This window comes from Rhagoletis pomonella, unplaced genomic scaffold, assembly GCF_013731165.1.
Source record: "Rhagoletis pomonella isolate Grant_MI unplaced genomic scaffold, Rhpom_1.0 Rhpom_scaffold_00001, whole genome shotgun sequence".
Lineage (NCBI taxonomy): Eukaryota > Metazoa > Arthropoda > Insecta > Diptera > Tephritidae > Rhagoletis > Rhagoletis pomonella.
Window position 1 is genome coordinate 48,200,155 of NW_023458555.1, and position 15,907 is coordinate 48,216,061.

Here is a 15,907-nt window from a genome sequence, read left to right on the forward strand (position 1 = left end):
CTCATTTAAACACAGTGGCAGCATTTTGGATGTCTACTACCGTGTACAGTCAGGTTTTGTTGTAAACATTTGTACACATTTCTTGTAGAAATTTTCGTGTAAATTCGTGCAAAAATTGTTTTTTCAACAAATAAACAACTATTTAAAAACATGCGAAAAGTATGCAAATATTTCTTGTCTAGAATTTGGTCGACGGTTTGTTAATATTTGGTCTTCACTCAACTCGCATTGGTTTCCAAGAAATTTGCTGGTTTTTTCTACTACGTAGACAAAGTGGTGCACCTTCAGTTTGTCCGCAGCAAGCACACAAAAACAACAATAGTGCAGTATAAAGAAGCAAACGCTGCTACAACGAAAGCAATCGACCCAAATAAGAAAGAAGAGAGTAACTTAAACCCTCAAAAAAAAAAAAAAAAAAAAAAAATAAGAAAGAACCAATAGCAGCATAGTCTAACCGGCGGTGTACTCATTAAATATTCCAGTCATGGATGAAGCCAATATGCAGGATAAGGAACGGTTCGCGAGTCGGGAAAATCATTGTGAGATCGAAAGACGTCGCCGTAACAAAATGACGGCCTATATTACTGAACTCTCGGATATGGTGCCAACATGCAGTGCTCTTGCTAGAAAGCCTGACAAGTTGACCATTCTACGCATGGCTGTGGCACATATGAAGGCTCTACGTGGCACAGGAAATACTAGCAGCGATGGCACATACAAGCCATCATTCCTTACTGACCAGGAACTGAAACATTTGATATTAGAAGCAGCAGATGGATTTTTATTTGTAGTCTCATGCGATTCCGGTCGTGTTATTTATGTTTCAGATTCAGTGACTCCTGTATTAAACTATACGCAGAGCGATTGGTACGGCACCAGTTTGTATGAGCACATTCACCCTGACGATCGCGAAAAAATTCGTGAACAATTGTCGACACAAGAATCACAAAATGCAGGTCGAATACTTGACCTTAAAACAGGCACAGTAAAGAAAGAAGGTCACCAATCATCAATGCGGCTTAGTATGGGTGCACGTCGTGGTTTCATTTGCCGCATGCGTGTAGGAAACGTAAATCCTGAAACTATGGTTGCGGTACATTTAAATCGTTTGAAGCAAAGGAATTCATTGGGACCGTCACGCGATGGCACTAATTATGCAGTAGTGCATTGCACTGGATATATTAAAAATTGGCCACCAACTGATATGTTCCCTGGCGTACATATGGAACGGCCCGTAGACGATGATATGCACTCATCACATTGCTGTCTTGTGGCTATTGGACGACTGCAAGTTACCTCAACAGCCTCTAATGACATGACCAACTCGAATAATCAATCTGAGTTCATCACGCGCCATGCAATGGACGGCAAATTCACGTTTGTCGATCAGCGCGTCATGAATGTGCTTGGTTATACGCCAACTGATTTACTCGGAAAGATCTGCTATGATTTTTGCCATGCAGAAGATCAGATGAACGTTAAGGACAGCTTTGATCAAGTATTAAAGCAGAAGGGAAATTTCTCTCTAATGTATCGTGCACGCGCCAAAAGTGGTGAATACGTTTGGATACGTACACATGCGAATGCATTTCTAAACCCCTATACCGAAGAAGTCGAATACATTGTATGCACCAATAGCTCGGCAAAGACACTTCACTCTAGTGTTGCACACGACTCCAACACTCCAGATCAGTCGAATGCCGAACACGTTTACGTAGCGCCGGGCGTTGATTACACATTGCAGGCACGTCGAGATGTCACTTCATCCGCTACTACTGCTGACGGCATGTACACTGCACACGGCATGATCGGTTCGCACATACCGCCACAAGCTGCACTCACAGCCCAAGCTAACAACGTAGCTCGACCTGGTTCTGCACACAATCCTGTAACTTATAATTATGATGCAACACATTCGCCTTTGGGTGGTTATCCACCAACTGCGGGGGGTCCTTCGCCGAACACTGCACATATGGCAAAAATTCCGAAAGCCAACAGTTCACCAACACCCGCTGCAGCGACCTGGACAAACCTACGTCAACAACAGGCCGTATCCGAGGGCTACCAATACAATCAAACCAGTCCAGCACGCTCCCCCAGTGGTCCCACTTACACACAACTGAGTGCTGGTAATGCACGGCAGGCAACCTACCACACCGGCAGCAGCGCGCAAGCGGCGCCACCACCACCCACTAATGCGGCCGGCATGTGGGGCGAGTGGCAAAATCCCGCTCAAGCTCAACATCCACATGCAGCTCATGTCGCTGCTCACGCCAATCACGGACCTCATGCCGTCCACGGAGCACATGTGCAAGCTGGTCAGCCACAGGGTCAAGAGTTCTCCGATATGCTACAAATGCTGGATCAAAGTGGCACAACTACTTTCGAGGACTTAAATATCAATATGTTTAATACGCAATTTGAATAGGTAGTAAGGATGGTAGTAAGAGCCCTATTCAAAGAAACAAAACTTCAGCACGTCGCAAACAAAGCTATGCATAAGGCTTCTCGAGGCAATATGTCGTATGAAAAAGATAAGTTAAAAGTATTAATATAAGCAATGCAATTACTTTAGTTTTAAATGAATTTGAAAAATAAAATTACTAGCTCTGATCCAGTACTCCATGAATTTACAGGTTTTTACACGAACTTGTGGAGTTGAGTAGAGAATGAAGTTGCAAGATTTTACCCGAAATTTTTCTACTGGTAAAATCATGCAAAGTTTCAAGCGATCACTGGTTGACGTTTTTACAGGAAAAATGCTTTTTTTTGTTCCCGTACTTTTTGTTGTTACACACTTTTTACTCTCAGTTCAGAGAGTAATTTTCCTGTTTGACATTTTTAGACGATTTTGCACGAAAAGTATTGGGTTAGAGCTACTAATGGCACAATATAACGTACATTATGTATGTATGTATAAGAGATAATAGTATTACGTACAATTTCACAAGAAAACATGCTTTAAACGGTGATGTAAGGGCAATTCCGAAAATGGAAAATTTCAGTGAGTTCGAAGGGTGCTCATACATTAAAACACGTCATAAAACGGTGATCGTACTTAGCAGCACAATGTTTTTTTTTCTTGTGGGTTTGGCACGTTTAAAGGAAAACCCTGAGATCGTCACGTTCTCATCTCGATTTTCAGCTTTTACATCTTTTATTTTGTTAACTCAAGCTTTGTTTAAGGTCACAATGAAGAAACGCCAACAGCGTAATGAGGCAATGACTTATTACTGTTCTAAACTCCATTTAATTGTTTCTTTTTTTTATGTATGTACGTATGTAGATCGACAATGAGCTAAGTATGTATCTTGGCAGAAATCTACAAATAAAAATACATAACTAACAAATAATTACCAATGGTTAAGGTTTTCCAAGTAAATAGGTAAGCAAAACCTTGAAAAAATTCAATTGAGGCGCCAAAAATTATTTTTTAGTTCTACGAATGGCTTTGGGGTATCTTATGCTCACGTGTATAAGCACTCTGTATTTAGCTTTCTGCCTTACAATCGTTTTATTAACTAAAAAATCTTTAAGTAAACATGTACATATATATGTTCATATGTCACTTTAACAGTTACATACGTACATGGTCAGCAAATTTTAAAAACAATTAATTTGCAAGATTTGATTGCAATCGCACACAAAGTTTTCCATCATTGGTCTACTCTTGTTAATTTTGTTTTGCTTTTGCTTTCGTTCTAAACAATGCGGTGTTTATTTTTAAAGTTAAAGAGATATCAAAAAAAATTCAACGAACAAAACTAATTAGCCCACTTTTTAAGCTTTTTAATATAATATGTATTAGCATATATAGATGCATGTGTGTGTATGCGTATAAGTAGAATATTAAACTATTTAAGTTCTTCCTCGAAATATATATGTATGTATCTTGCAATCACAACAAAAAATATAGTAATGCATCCAATTAAATAAATTTTCGTGTAAATTAATTGTAAAATATGCAAATTTTTCACGCGATAATGTAATATTATGTTAAATAAAGTATTAATTTTAACTAAAAATCTCGTATTAAAACCACTTAAAAAGAGAGAAATTATTGTTGTTGCAACACCATAGAAATTGCCTAAAGCCTTTTGAGGAATGCTACTAAAGGTAAGTCCTTGGCCAAATACAAACACGGATTTTTCCCGTTAGGTTGTCTGACGTAATGTCTAAAAAAGATTTGCTTATGTTGGGAGTAAACACCAGCAGGAAGATGCACGATCTGGAAACTCTGCCATAGGGGGAAAACTCTGTAAAGCTGTGCGAAAACAAATGATTCGCATTCGCGCAAACACGGGAGATTGCCTATTGCATCGAATTTCTCTGTCGTATCGCATTACAGAGTAGCCCCCTGCTGCACTCAGCGATAGCCCGGAATAAAAATAGATGTGATAATAGGGGATGTTTTCCAAAACGCATCAATACAAAGTATTAGTACCTTTTATTAATCATAAAATATAAAATTTTATCACGAGTTTCATTTTCCCTGAACCGGTTCACTTGTTTCCGTGTATTTACTATGGACGGCAGAAAAATTCTCCAACCAATCAAGGAAACCAAGGAAAAAGTGTAAATTTGCAATTAGGTACGCAAATGTAGTACTTTTGCATTGTATTAATTTGTATTAATGCGTTTTGGAAAAGTCTTGCCTATGTAACGACCAAATTTGTATCTGGGCAAGGACTGTCACTACAGCAACTCTCCGCAAAAACTCTCTGGGAATTTGTACACTGTTACAACAACAGGAGTCCTAAAGCCAGAGGAGAAAGAGGATCACGTCGTTCAATTCCTTAGCCTCGAACTACAGATACTTTTCGGAACCCAACCCAAAAAACTCAACAATACTATTGTGCATAAAAAAAGATTCAACCTATAAGCGTCATATCTGCCCAAAAATTTCTTACTTTATCTTGACTCAATTTAATCTTGGTTGTCAAACAAGAGTCCTGTAATAGCGCAAGTTATTTCCTTTTTTGTTAATCCAAAATTTATTCAGTAAAAAATCAAACATTCTGTAAGTAAACTAGTCTTCTGCTTTCTCTGGCGGTGGTCCACACGGCTGTAACATGCGTTCCATTAAATTAAATCGGATTCTGGCTTTGGACTCATTTTCTGCAATAGCGAAATAATTCAACATGTCGTAGTGTCCCATATAGCTAGCGAGGGAGTCCCGGTGTTGATTGGTGAGCCACTCAAACTTTGTTGTGTCTGCATGCCCAGTACCGATGTATTTACTTTGCAAATGTTCCAACTGGCTATGGATGTTATACCTTTCACCCATATTTAATATAGTTTTTTTTTAAATAAGGGAAAACGGATATGTCGCTTTTTGCTAGCAAATACACCAATTTTGTTAAAGTTCTGTCCCACAAAATTGACAAATATTATTAGATATTAGAGTTGTCAAACTACCGATGGTATCGATAGTTTAAATTTTTTTAGACTATCAATACTCATTGATCGTTTTTTCTTATACTATCGAAAATATCGATAGTTTAGTAGGACTATCGATCATTTCAACCATTTTGAAATTATTTTAATTTTTAAATTAAATTAAAAATTTTGTTTTTTAGTGTGATGCCGACGCCATATTCAAATATGCACGCATTTAGGCCAAAATACATACATATGTTAATCGTAAATCCTGTTTTGTTTGTATAACTTGTGTTTGTTTTTGAACTTTCTAAAAAGAGAAGTATTTTGGCTAAGCATTTACTTAATTTTGAGCGATTATAACTTTCATAAGATAATATTTATTTCACTATGATCCTGTAAAAAAGCAACCTAACTGATTTAGCGCTATCGATAGTGCTATCGATAGTTTTGTTTTTTCGAGACTATCGTGAATATTGATAATTTTTCTGAAAACTATCAAAACTCTCGCTGGTGACTATCGATAGTTTGACACCTCTATTAGATATTTGCTTACGTGCGGTTTCTATTACCGATTGTTCTGCTGCGATTAGTCTGCGTTCAGACCAGTGTTGCCGTTTTAGCCCTTTGGTGGCTAAATTTGGCTACCAAATTCTTTTTTGGCCACAAAAATTTGAAATTGCCCCTAGCCCTTTTTTTAGCCCTTTTCAAAAGTTATTCATCATTGACATTAAATTTTTTTTATGATTTTCATGAATTTTACTCTTCGCTCATAAAGCGAACGCCTTTCCTTTAAGGCAAGTAAACATATGTCATTTGGGCAATTCACAAGGTGTTGTGAAGTTATATTTTCCTAACAAAAGTTGTGTTAAAACACGACGGTTGTGAACACCTGTTACGATTATTTATTATATCTCAGCACTTAACCTCACATAACACCGAATAAACGTAGGTTGCAGAGTTGTATCGTCATGTGTTAATTTTCTTCACAAAACAATAACAACATTTTTACAACTGTCATGAAATATCATGACTTCACGACAAACACAACAAATACGACACCTTGTGAATTGCCCATATGTATGTTCCTTACGTTTCTGGGCCGTTATCTTATCCGTTAACGATTTAACTATACTTTAAAATAGGTAAGTTGGCGGCCCTTAATATGCTTTATGTGTTACACAAAAAGTTTTTTTGTCGAATAAAATATTAATTCTTTTCAGAGTTCATTGTTTTTCTATACCAGTAATTATAGAAAATGTTTGCGTGTATACTTACATATTTATACTAGCAGTACCCCGGTGTGCTTGTCTACACCAAATATTGAAAAACGAATGAAAAGTCCTGGAATTTTTCTATATGAAGATCTATCATTTGTTTTATTTCAAAATTTTTGATTCTTTATTTTAAATCTTAATCCAACACATTTGGATATACAACATTTTTTGTTTTTCCATCTTGGGTATGAATAAATAAACAATTTGGAATGCCAACTCTTGAACAGGCCACGTATAGCTACCAATTCCAGTAATCTACCACAAATATTTCAAGAGATATACCAGATGAAAATTTTTGTTAGTATGGGTGGTGCCACGCCCCCCTTTCCAAATTCGGGGAAACTTAACACAAATCATCTGCATAATAACCCGACTATGCCGTATAAATTTGGTTGAAATCTTGCACTTATTCTTTATATATAAGATGTGAGGTGCCACGACCGCTTTTCCAATACCGCCCATTTTTATCCGTGAGTATGGAATTATTTGTTATACCTCTATACCAACTTCCAGTACTCTACCACAAATATTTCAAGAGATATACAACAAAACAATTTTAGTTAGTATGGAAGGTGCCACACCCCCTTTTACGAATTCACATAAACCATCTGCATGATAGCCTGAATATGCCGTATAAATTTGGTTGAATTCGGTGAAGCCGTTCTCAAGTTATAAGCTCACACCAAAAACGTGTACTTATTTGTATAAATAAGATACATACATATGCCACGCCCCTTTTCCAAATTTAGGCAAACTCCACATAAAACATCTGCATGATGGCCCGAATATGCTGCATAAATTTGGTTGAATTCGGTGGAGCCGTTCTTAAGTTATATTGTCACACCAAAAACGTTCACTTATTTTTATATTTTAGTTAGTATGGGTGGTGCCACGCCCCCTCTTCCGAATTCGGGGAAAACTTCGCATAAACCATCTGCATGATAAATCGAATATGCCACATAAATTTGGTTGAATTCGGTGAAGCTGTTCTCAAGTTATGAAGTCACACCAAAAACGTGCACCTATTTTTATATATAAGATGTAGGTAAAAAAATTTAGCTACCATTTTTAGCCACAACGACGATTTTTAGCTCTTTTTTAGCCCTTTTTTAGCTGGAATTTAGCTACCACTAAAAATGTTTCGCGGCAACACTGGTTCAGACACGAAAACTCTAGTTGGTTATTATCGGCGATTTCTCTTGGTGTTGCCCTTTGCATTCACGCACAGCAAACTCTTTTCTACGCAATTGTTGTTGTCAGCTGTGAACCGCTAACTTGAATTTCTAAGATGAGCGAGAATACAAAGTGTGTTGCCCGAGTAGAGCAACTCGGTACCCGTCCCCTCTGACTAGAGAAACTTTTGTTGCTCATTTTCTGCAACTTCTCTTTTGGTTTTGCCCTTCGCGTTCAAACAGAACAATTCTTTTGTACACAATAGTTGTTGTCAGCTGTGAACGGCCAACTAGAATTACTCAGGCGAACGAGAGCAACTCGGTCCCCTTCCCCCTTCCTCGTCACTCCCCCTCCCACAAGTAACGAGTTGCCGCTACAAAAGTTTCTCTGTCTGAACCTAGACTAACCTCGTCGCTCACCCCGACAAGCTTCGTGTACCGCAACAAAAGTTTTCGTGTCTGAACATCGACTTAGGGACTTGAATTTCGATGCGGTAGTACCTTGAACGAAATAGGGCATTCGCACGAGGCGATTTTACAGGCAACAAAAGTTGAATACGAAGTTGAATGAGAAGTTGAAAGTGAAAAAGTTGCCATCCCTATTCAGACGAGGCGATTTTCGATTCAACACGAATCGTTATTTACATTATTGAAAATGAATTTAAATCGCAAAATTTGATCAATTGGCATAAATTTGGTAAGCCAAGCGTTGGTAGAAGTGCTTTTAGCGAAGCTGAAAGATAAAATAAGAGTAAAAAAGTAAAAAAGAAAAAAAAGTATGATACAGAACAGTGTTGGCATTTTTGGTACAATTGTACTTGTTTTATACAATTTCATTTACAATATACTTTCCTACTACGCAGTACTTTTTAGTAAAATTTTGTAATGAATACTAAAAATATATAGCTCTGAAAATTCACAGCAAGAAATTTTTTGTGTTCTCTTTGGTTCGCCTGTTCGTATTTACCTTTGTAAGTTTTGAAAAATGGCTTCAACGAACCAGTATAATATAGCCTAGTCAAATTTTTAAAGAAACTTTTCGATACTAAGTTTTATTAAAACAAAATGTCGAAGTCAGCTTCATATAGAAACAAAGTCTTCGTTAGTTATAAGAAGAGATTTTCGTAAATATAATACCTTTACGGCACTCACATATTGACAAGATTTTACTATTTATTTTATTATTCTTTAATTTTAATTATGTTTATAAAATATAATGTATTCTTTAAGAAAAACTGTACAAACCTAAGATTAAATCTTTGCGAAACATCCAAAAACCAACATACTTTCGTAAAAATTTCGAGCTTTATTAATATTCTTTAGTTTTTAGCCCATTCAATTTTAGTAAAATAAAGTTCAAGTTTAAAGTAGCTGGGACTTACCGTTGAACTTGGCATTTTTTTTGTCGACGATGTCAGCCACTTTCTTCCATACGAAGTGTGTCCGACGATTTTTTTATATGGAGAAAACTAGCAACACCTTCATCAAAGAAATCTTAAAAAACTTAGTTATATTAAAATTTAATGGGCTAAAAAACCGCACGCTCAAAATAAATCTAGGAAATCGAATTAAAAAGCTCGAAATTTTTACGAAAGTGTGTTGGTTTTTTTTAATGTTGCACAAAGTTTGAACCTTGAATTTGTACAGCTTTTCTTAAAATATAAACCGTATTTTTACAAAAAATAATTAAAATTGAATACTATTAAGATAAATGGTCAAATCTTGTCGTAAAGTTTTGATAAGCACTTGAAATGCTATTAAAATGTCAAATTTTAGTACTGAATCCAAAGGAAAATGTCTCTTTTATCCATTAATAATAACTTAAATATGCTTTTTGTTAAGATGTATACCTGAAAATGTGTGCATACATATTTGCGTTAAATGCAGTACATGTGCACGTGGAATCAATTTGTAAAAGTGTAAACTACGTGAACGTATGTACATAAACAATAAAACTTTCTCATGAATACCATAAATTCATTGGTCTTGAAGGGAATGTACTAAGAAAATATATGAGCGAATTAAAAAGTGTATACAATTTATAGCCGAAAAGTACATTTTTTGTATAGATTTCGTACTGAAGGAACAATTTAATTTCCCAACACTGATACAGAATGTAAACAAACACAGGGTTGCAAGGAAAAAAAGTTGAACGAGCTCAAAGATGGCTGGCGACCAACTTTGTTGAAAGCGATTAGTTGAAAGGCCGTTCGGACGAGGCGATTTTTGCTTTCAACTAAAAGTTGCCTGAAAAATCGCCTCGTGCGAAAGCCCTAAAAGACACAAGATCACGTAAGAACAAGAGACAAGAATGATAGAATACAAGATTGCGCCGTCCTGGGCGTTGACATTTGTGTACCACAAGTAAACAACGAATAGAGCGAAAAGAAGAACGAGTTGAAACTGCCAAAGCAGTTCACTTTACAGCGAAAAACGTGTTTTAATTTTGCTAAATGCGAAAATATTGCATTTTTCACCTAATCTATTAGAGAACAGTGAACATTTTAGTGCACTCCATTGCTTTGCAATTGAGGCTGCTTCAGCAAACGTTTTAGTACACTCCATTGCTTTGCAATTAAGGCTGCTGCAGAAAACTGCAGCAGCATCTCTGCGGTATTGATTAGTTAACTTGCTAATGGAGGCTGCGTGGAGCAGAAACAAAATCATTGTGAGGAATTGCTGTTAATATAATAATAGAGAAATATTTCGGGAACGGCTTTGCCGTGCCCTATGTACACAAAATGCAGCGATTCGTCCCAGCGCTACACTTGCATCTACGCTTCTTGCATCTTGACGGCTGTCGCAATTTAACACACATCACTTCATTGTATTAGTTTTTACGCAGTCTTCAACTCAAAAATCACTCACAAATTGCAAATTAACACAATTTAAACTGATTTTTCACTTATAATTCATATTTCTCTTTCGCTGATTTGTAAACAAAGGTTTATTTACAAGTTACCACAACTGTCAAAATCGGCAAAACCAAAGTAGCGGTACCACTGACGGCGCCACCTTTGTTCGCTGCACCGTGAACAAGAGAGTGAAAAAAGTCCATTTTTTTAGCGGGTTCTACGCCATCTTGTTTCACTGGAAAACGAGGGAAAGTAAACAAAGAAAGAAGACAACGAAAACCAAAACTAGCCAAAATTGTTGTCAGCCTCTTTAAACGCACAATTTAGGTAAAATGATGCAACAAAATGCTTTAAAATGTGTTGTCATGTTGAATTAACTCTTCTTTACTTGAATAAAAGTGTAAAATAGTGGTGCTTGTGATGTAAACAAACGCTCAGCTGACGAACCCGCTTTCGCAAACTTTTTTCTCAAAACCAGTTACAAATACAACGTCGCGTTCTTACGTGATCTTGTATTTTTCGTTCATGCAGTAGTACTGCCGATTTCGCTGCTTTTCAAATGGACTTATTTGGCCGGCCGTCTTCAAGTGCTGAAAAATCTAGACCGCAAAAAGTACGAAGTATACTTTTTCTCGCATACCGGTTTACGACGTCTCGCCTGCTTTCGAATATCATTTTTGTTGTTTGACGGGTACTTCCTCATTTCGCAGAATTTTCCAGAGTAGATGTGGTAAATACAAACAAGATCGAACATTCTTTTGGCACAATTTCGGTGCTTGAGCTGACGTCCTTTCAGCTGAGCTATTCAATTAAAATGGCAAGGAGCTAATCAGCCCTATTCTGCATTTCGACTCGAATCGAAATTTTCTCCATTTGGCAACTTTGGTATTCTGCGTTCCGTTTCCTTTCGATCAATCTTCGAAATTTACGATTATACCTATTCTACATTTCGATCGTAGTTCCGTTTTTCTAAGTTGCAAATTTGTTGGCGGAGAACGTTTCAATTGTTATTTTCATGGGTTTAAATAATAGAATTTTATAAAAAATTTAAGTAAAATATAAATATATATATGATTGTAAGTCATCATAACTGAATTTTCTCGATTTCTGTGTTTTCGCGAGCGGTAATACGGGCAATACGAAAAATTGGCTCAAATAATGGCAACCAAAAGGGATATTGCGCGACGTTTTCAAAGTGGAAGTCCAGGCGTTTTTGTTTAGATTATCTATAAATAAGACTGTGAAATGCAGTGCATACAATTTATTCTTTTTATATAAAATTAATAGATGTATGCACATAGATACATACATACATAAAATGTGAGGTTACATAAAAAATATGCTTTCATTATTGCACTCGATTTTACTAACTTTTTAAAAAGAGTATGTTGTCTCGAATTCGATTTGCTATGGAAAGATAAGCTTTGTTCTTCCCCTCCTCCTGACGGCTTTCAAAATGGGATTCATTTGCGTTCAAATCTTCCACTCTGTAGTAAATGCAAATGTTGTGGACTGCTCAAACAACGTTTATAATTTCACAGACTTTAAGCGATGAGTAATACAGTTCAAGATGAATTTCTTATGACTCTTCACTCATCTGAAAAAGATCAAACATGTCCCTAAATCTCCGCCCTTCAACTTCCGCACCAGCAATCTGGGACTCGTTCTTCTCTTCAAGCAATAACGCCGCGGCTATGAATTTCATTCTTATAATTATGTATCCACTTAGATTTTCTTTTTAAATAACAGTGATGCTAGGTATATTTAGTTATTTTAAAATATTTACAAACTTTAACTTCATATGCTGCTATAGTTTGGAGGCAAATATTTCTTTGTCTTGTTTCGATTTCACATATTCCTAGGCAAACAGCTAATTTCGAAAGATGTTTTCTGTCTTCCTCTTCTTCTTACGTTTCGATCGTAACGCAGAATACCTAAGTTCGATTCCAGCGGAGCGGAATGCGGGAACGTAATCGAAATGCAGAATAGGGCTGAATAAGGTGCATGCCCGACGACTGGAATTCAAGTGCGCTCTGCACAATCCACAAGAAAGGCTACCCCGCCATGCATGCCAACTACCGCGATATAAGCCTTCTAAGCATAGGTTGCAAGGTCTTATCGAATGTATTTTTGAAAGACTGAATACCACCGTCAATGAACTCCAATTTTTCAACCACTCAGCCGGGTGACTATTATATGTCACCTATGTATATGTAAATCTCCCGTTCTCCTTTCACCATGTAATCTATCACCTAATTTACCTGCTAGTGGACAACCAATGTTTATTTACCAACCTGAAATATGTAGGTGCCACTGAAAAATAGAAAACTCTGAAAAATATGCAATAAAACCTGTGTTTTCATAATTCGATGCCAATTAATCATATATGTAATACTTCTATATTGGTAGTAAGCTAACATATGAATGTGTAAGCCTTCCGAAATCAAAGCGAGACCGTCTAGTACTGTTTTTGTCAATGTATTGTGTACTTGAGTGCCGTTTTTGTATATGTGTCGTGTACATGTTTATTTATAAACGTATGTGTTCCTTTTCTTTCGTAAATGTTTATTGATATATCTGTACTGTAGTGTTTTCGGACGGTACTAGCTCTAACTGCCAATGTAGGAGTATTACATATATGCAATTAATAAATTATAATAAAATTAAATAGTCATTTATTTTACTTACTTTAATATATGCCGCATTTCTTTATTCATTCTGAACGTTTGGAATACAATTTTTTGTTTACTTATTCTTTAGAACGTTCCTGATGATATGTTAACGTATATTTCAAACGCATTCTGTTTATTCTGGCTGTGAAATGGGATTATCCGGAATGTATAAAGGAACGCAGCCATAGTTTCTAAGAACATATATCAGAACTTCACAGGTGTCTATAGCTGCTTCACTTATTGCCTGCCGCGACATAATAGCTGTAAACCGCACATCCCTAAATTAGCTGAAAATAATCTGCCTTATCATAAATATCACAGGCTCATAAAAATGGGAAACAATTTTGTAACCTAAAATGTTAAAGCTGTTTTTCATAGACTTTTTCATGTTGATTACGAAGAAGCTCTAGCAAAAAACAAAAGGCGATAAACTTGAACTTTCAACTACAATACCTGAAAATACCATCCCTGGACCTTAACCCTCAGGTCACTTAGGGCCGTTTGCACCATGTCTAGTTAATTCTAACTCCCAGTTAAACATCTTTATCGACGTTATCGACACCCATCATATAACATGTGATCGATAAAGCAGTTAACGTGCTTAACTGAAGGATGTACCTCCAGTTAGCGTTAACTAGACATGGCCCTTATAGTCCTTTATTGAACAGCAAAAACGGATTTTGGCACAATTTTCTTTCTTTAAATAGCACAATACTCCAGTATTTTGTTATTGTCCAATAAAGTACTATCAGTGGTCATCAAGTAAAGGTGCACTATTATTATTATTATTATTATTATTATTATTATTAAAGTAAATAGCTATGAGTTTTGTTGTTGTTGTTTTTGTACCGGCTACAACAACCCCGCCCCGATCGGTTGATATCTCAGTCGTTGTCGTCGAGTTCCACTAACGGCAGCCCCAAGAAGCGCGCAGCCTCCATGGAATCGGTCCACAGGGACGACGCCGTTAGGGTTGTAGGGTTTTCCGGGCATGCAAAGAGATGTTTAGAGTCGTGAGGGTCTCTCCGCATGGCGGACATTCATTTGGCACATCCGCATTTAGCCTACTCACCCCATCAGTGTTGGTCTCCTTGGCGTGGGGATGGGGCTTAAGTGTTGATATTGTTGTCCTTAACCGGGACTTCCTTATCATCATGAACTAAGAGGGAAGCTCCGTATGATAACATGTCGATTCTAGCTGAATCCTCCCGGATTCTCATGCGGAGATCACCGCTCCGACAAACCCTTTCCCTCTTCCCAACCTATCGCTTTCCCCTTCCGATCCCTATCCTTTTCATCCCCCCTAGTCCAGGGTGTTACACGGTCCGTGCCTATTGGGTTAGTTTGCAGCCGGGGGGTAAATTTTCTAGGCGGGCCGCCTCGGGTAGTAACGGTGGCCTTGCCAGGGAAAAGGGGCGCTACCCTGGTCGACTGGTCGTTTTCGCACCACCACACCTCGAGTCCGCCGCACTCTCCTTTTAGAGTAAAGTGGACGATTATGAATAATGTTATGTCTGAAATCGCCGAAGTCTCGAACCTTCCGGGGGAGGAGGTTTACTCCCCCAAATCCCAAATCGACGAGGACGCTCTGCTTCGCTCCAGCCAGGAGACGGAGGCTTAGTCGGTCTCAGGCAGTACCAGCCATAGTACTCCCAACCACAGCCCTTCACGAACCCACAAAACGAGTGCGAGCCAACGCACTGGGGAATCGACAGCGGGGAACATTGATGCACCATCATCATCGGCAACTGCGAGTCAACGCAAGAATGCAGGTCACGTACCTGAGGCTTCATGCTCCCCTCTGGCGAGTCGTCAGATGAACATGCGCCCATCAGGAAAGGCGACTCCTATATCCACCAAATTGACACCTCCCGCCTCCAGTACCTCAAGACGGCAGGCATTGGGGGCCAAGTCTGCACTTCCGACAGCGGTAAATACCAAGACCTACAGGAAGGCTAAATTCATCCTGAAAAAGATTGCGCAGAACCAGGAAGAGAGCATCTTGAACGTGTGCGACACTGACGACCGGAAAAAATACGAAGCTATCGTTGCCGCCTTTGATAGTAGCAAAGCTGTTAAGTCCCGCGTGGAGGCGGGCAAGACGAACAAACGCAACCGATCGCGAGACGACATTACCAGCATTTAATAAAAATGAGCAAGGTCGTACAGATTAACCTGAAGCATTCTAGGTGAGCTTCAGATAACCTGAGAGTCTTCCTACGACTACGGCCTTGCTATCATCCAAGAGCCCTGGATTCGAGACTCGACCGTCATGGGCCTAAACATCCCCGGGTACGAAGTATTTTATGCCCGCACTAATGGTAAGCCCAGAGCCTACGTCCTGGCAAAAAAAAAGAATATAAAGCGTTTCTTTGTCACTCTTACAGCACCGATGATTTGGCAGTTGTAAGACTGTCGCAGCACGGAAGGCCTACGTATGTTGCATCCGCCTACTTCGCAAACGGCAGAGAGGCCCCTCCAGCGGAGGTAGAGGAACTGGTAGCAGCAGCGACACAGCAAGACATTGCCTATGGGGAAGCGGTGAAACGACC

At 38.2% G+C, this 15,907-nt stretch overlaps 2 protein-coding genes across 3 annotated transcripts; one reads left to right on the plus strand and one right to left on the minus strand.

The window, feature by feature from the left end:
• On the plus strand, positions 1–3,350 carry LOC118745434 (aryl hydrocarbon receptor nuclear translocator homolog). 2 transcript variants are annotated; one of them, XM_036478894.1, is made up of 2 exons: positions 1–378; positions 433–3,350. In XM_036478894.1, exon 2 carries the CDS (start codon positions 485–487, stop codon positions 2,426–2,428), a length of 1,944 nt encoding a protein of 647 aa, XP_036334787.1. In that variant the 5' UTR covers positions 1–378; positions 433–484; the 3' UTR covers positions 2,429–3,350. The 2 variants fall into 2 exon arrangements, with proteins under 2 accessions (XP_036334787.1, XP_036334782.1); XM_036478889.1 differs by having other exon boundaries at positions 1–370; positions 424–3,350.
• A 1,605-nt stretch (positions 3,351–4,955) lies between these two features.
• Positions 4,956–5,441, minus strand: LOC118751378 (splicing factor 3B subunit 5). The gene has a single exon (XM_036486201.1). It carries the CDS (start codon positions 5,285–5,287, stop codon positions 5,030–5,032), a length of 258 nt encoding a protein of 85 aa, XP_036342094.1. The 5' UTR covers positions 5,288–5,441; the 3' UTR covers positions 4,956–5,029.
• Positions 5,442–15,907: the final 10,466 nt, after the last annotated feature.

What these genes read in the sequence shown, in the direction of transcription:
- LOC118745434 (XM_036478894.1), top strand. Translation starts at nt 485, where the DNA reads ATGGATGAAGCCAATATGCAGGATAAGGAACGGTTCGCGAGTCGGGAA.
- LOC118751378 (XM_036486201.1), bottom strand. Translation starts at nt 5,287, where the DNA reads ATGGGTGAAAGGTATAACATCCATAGCCAGTTGGAACATTTGCAAAGT.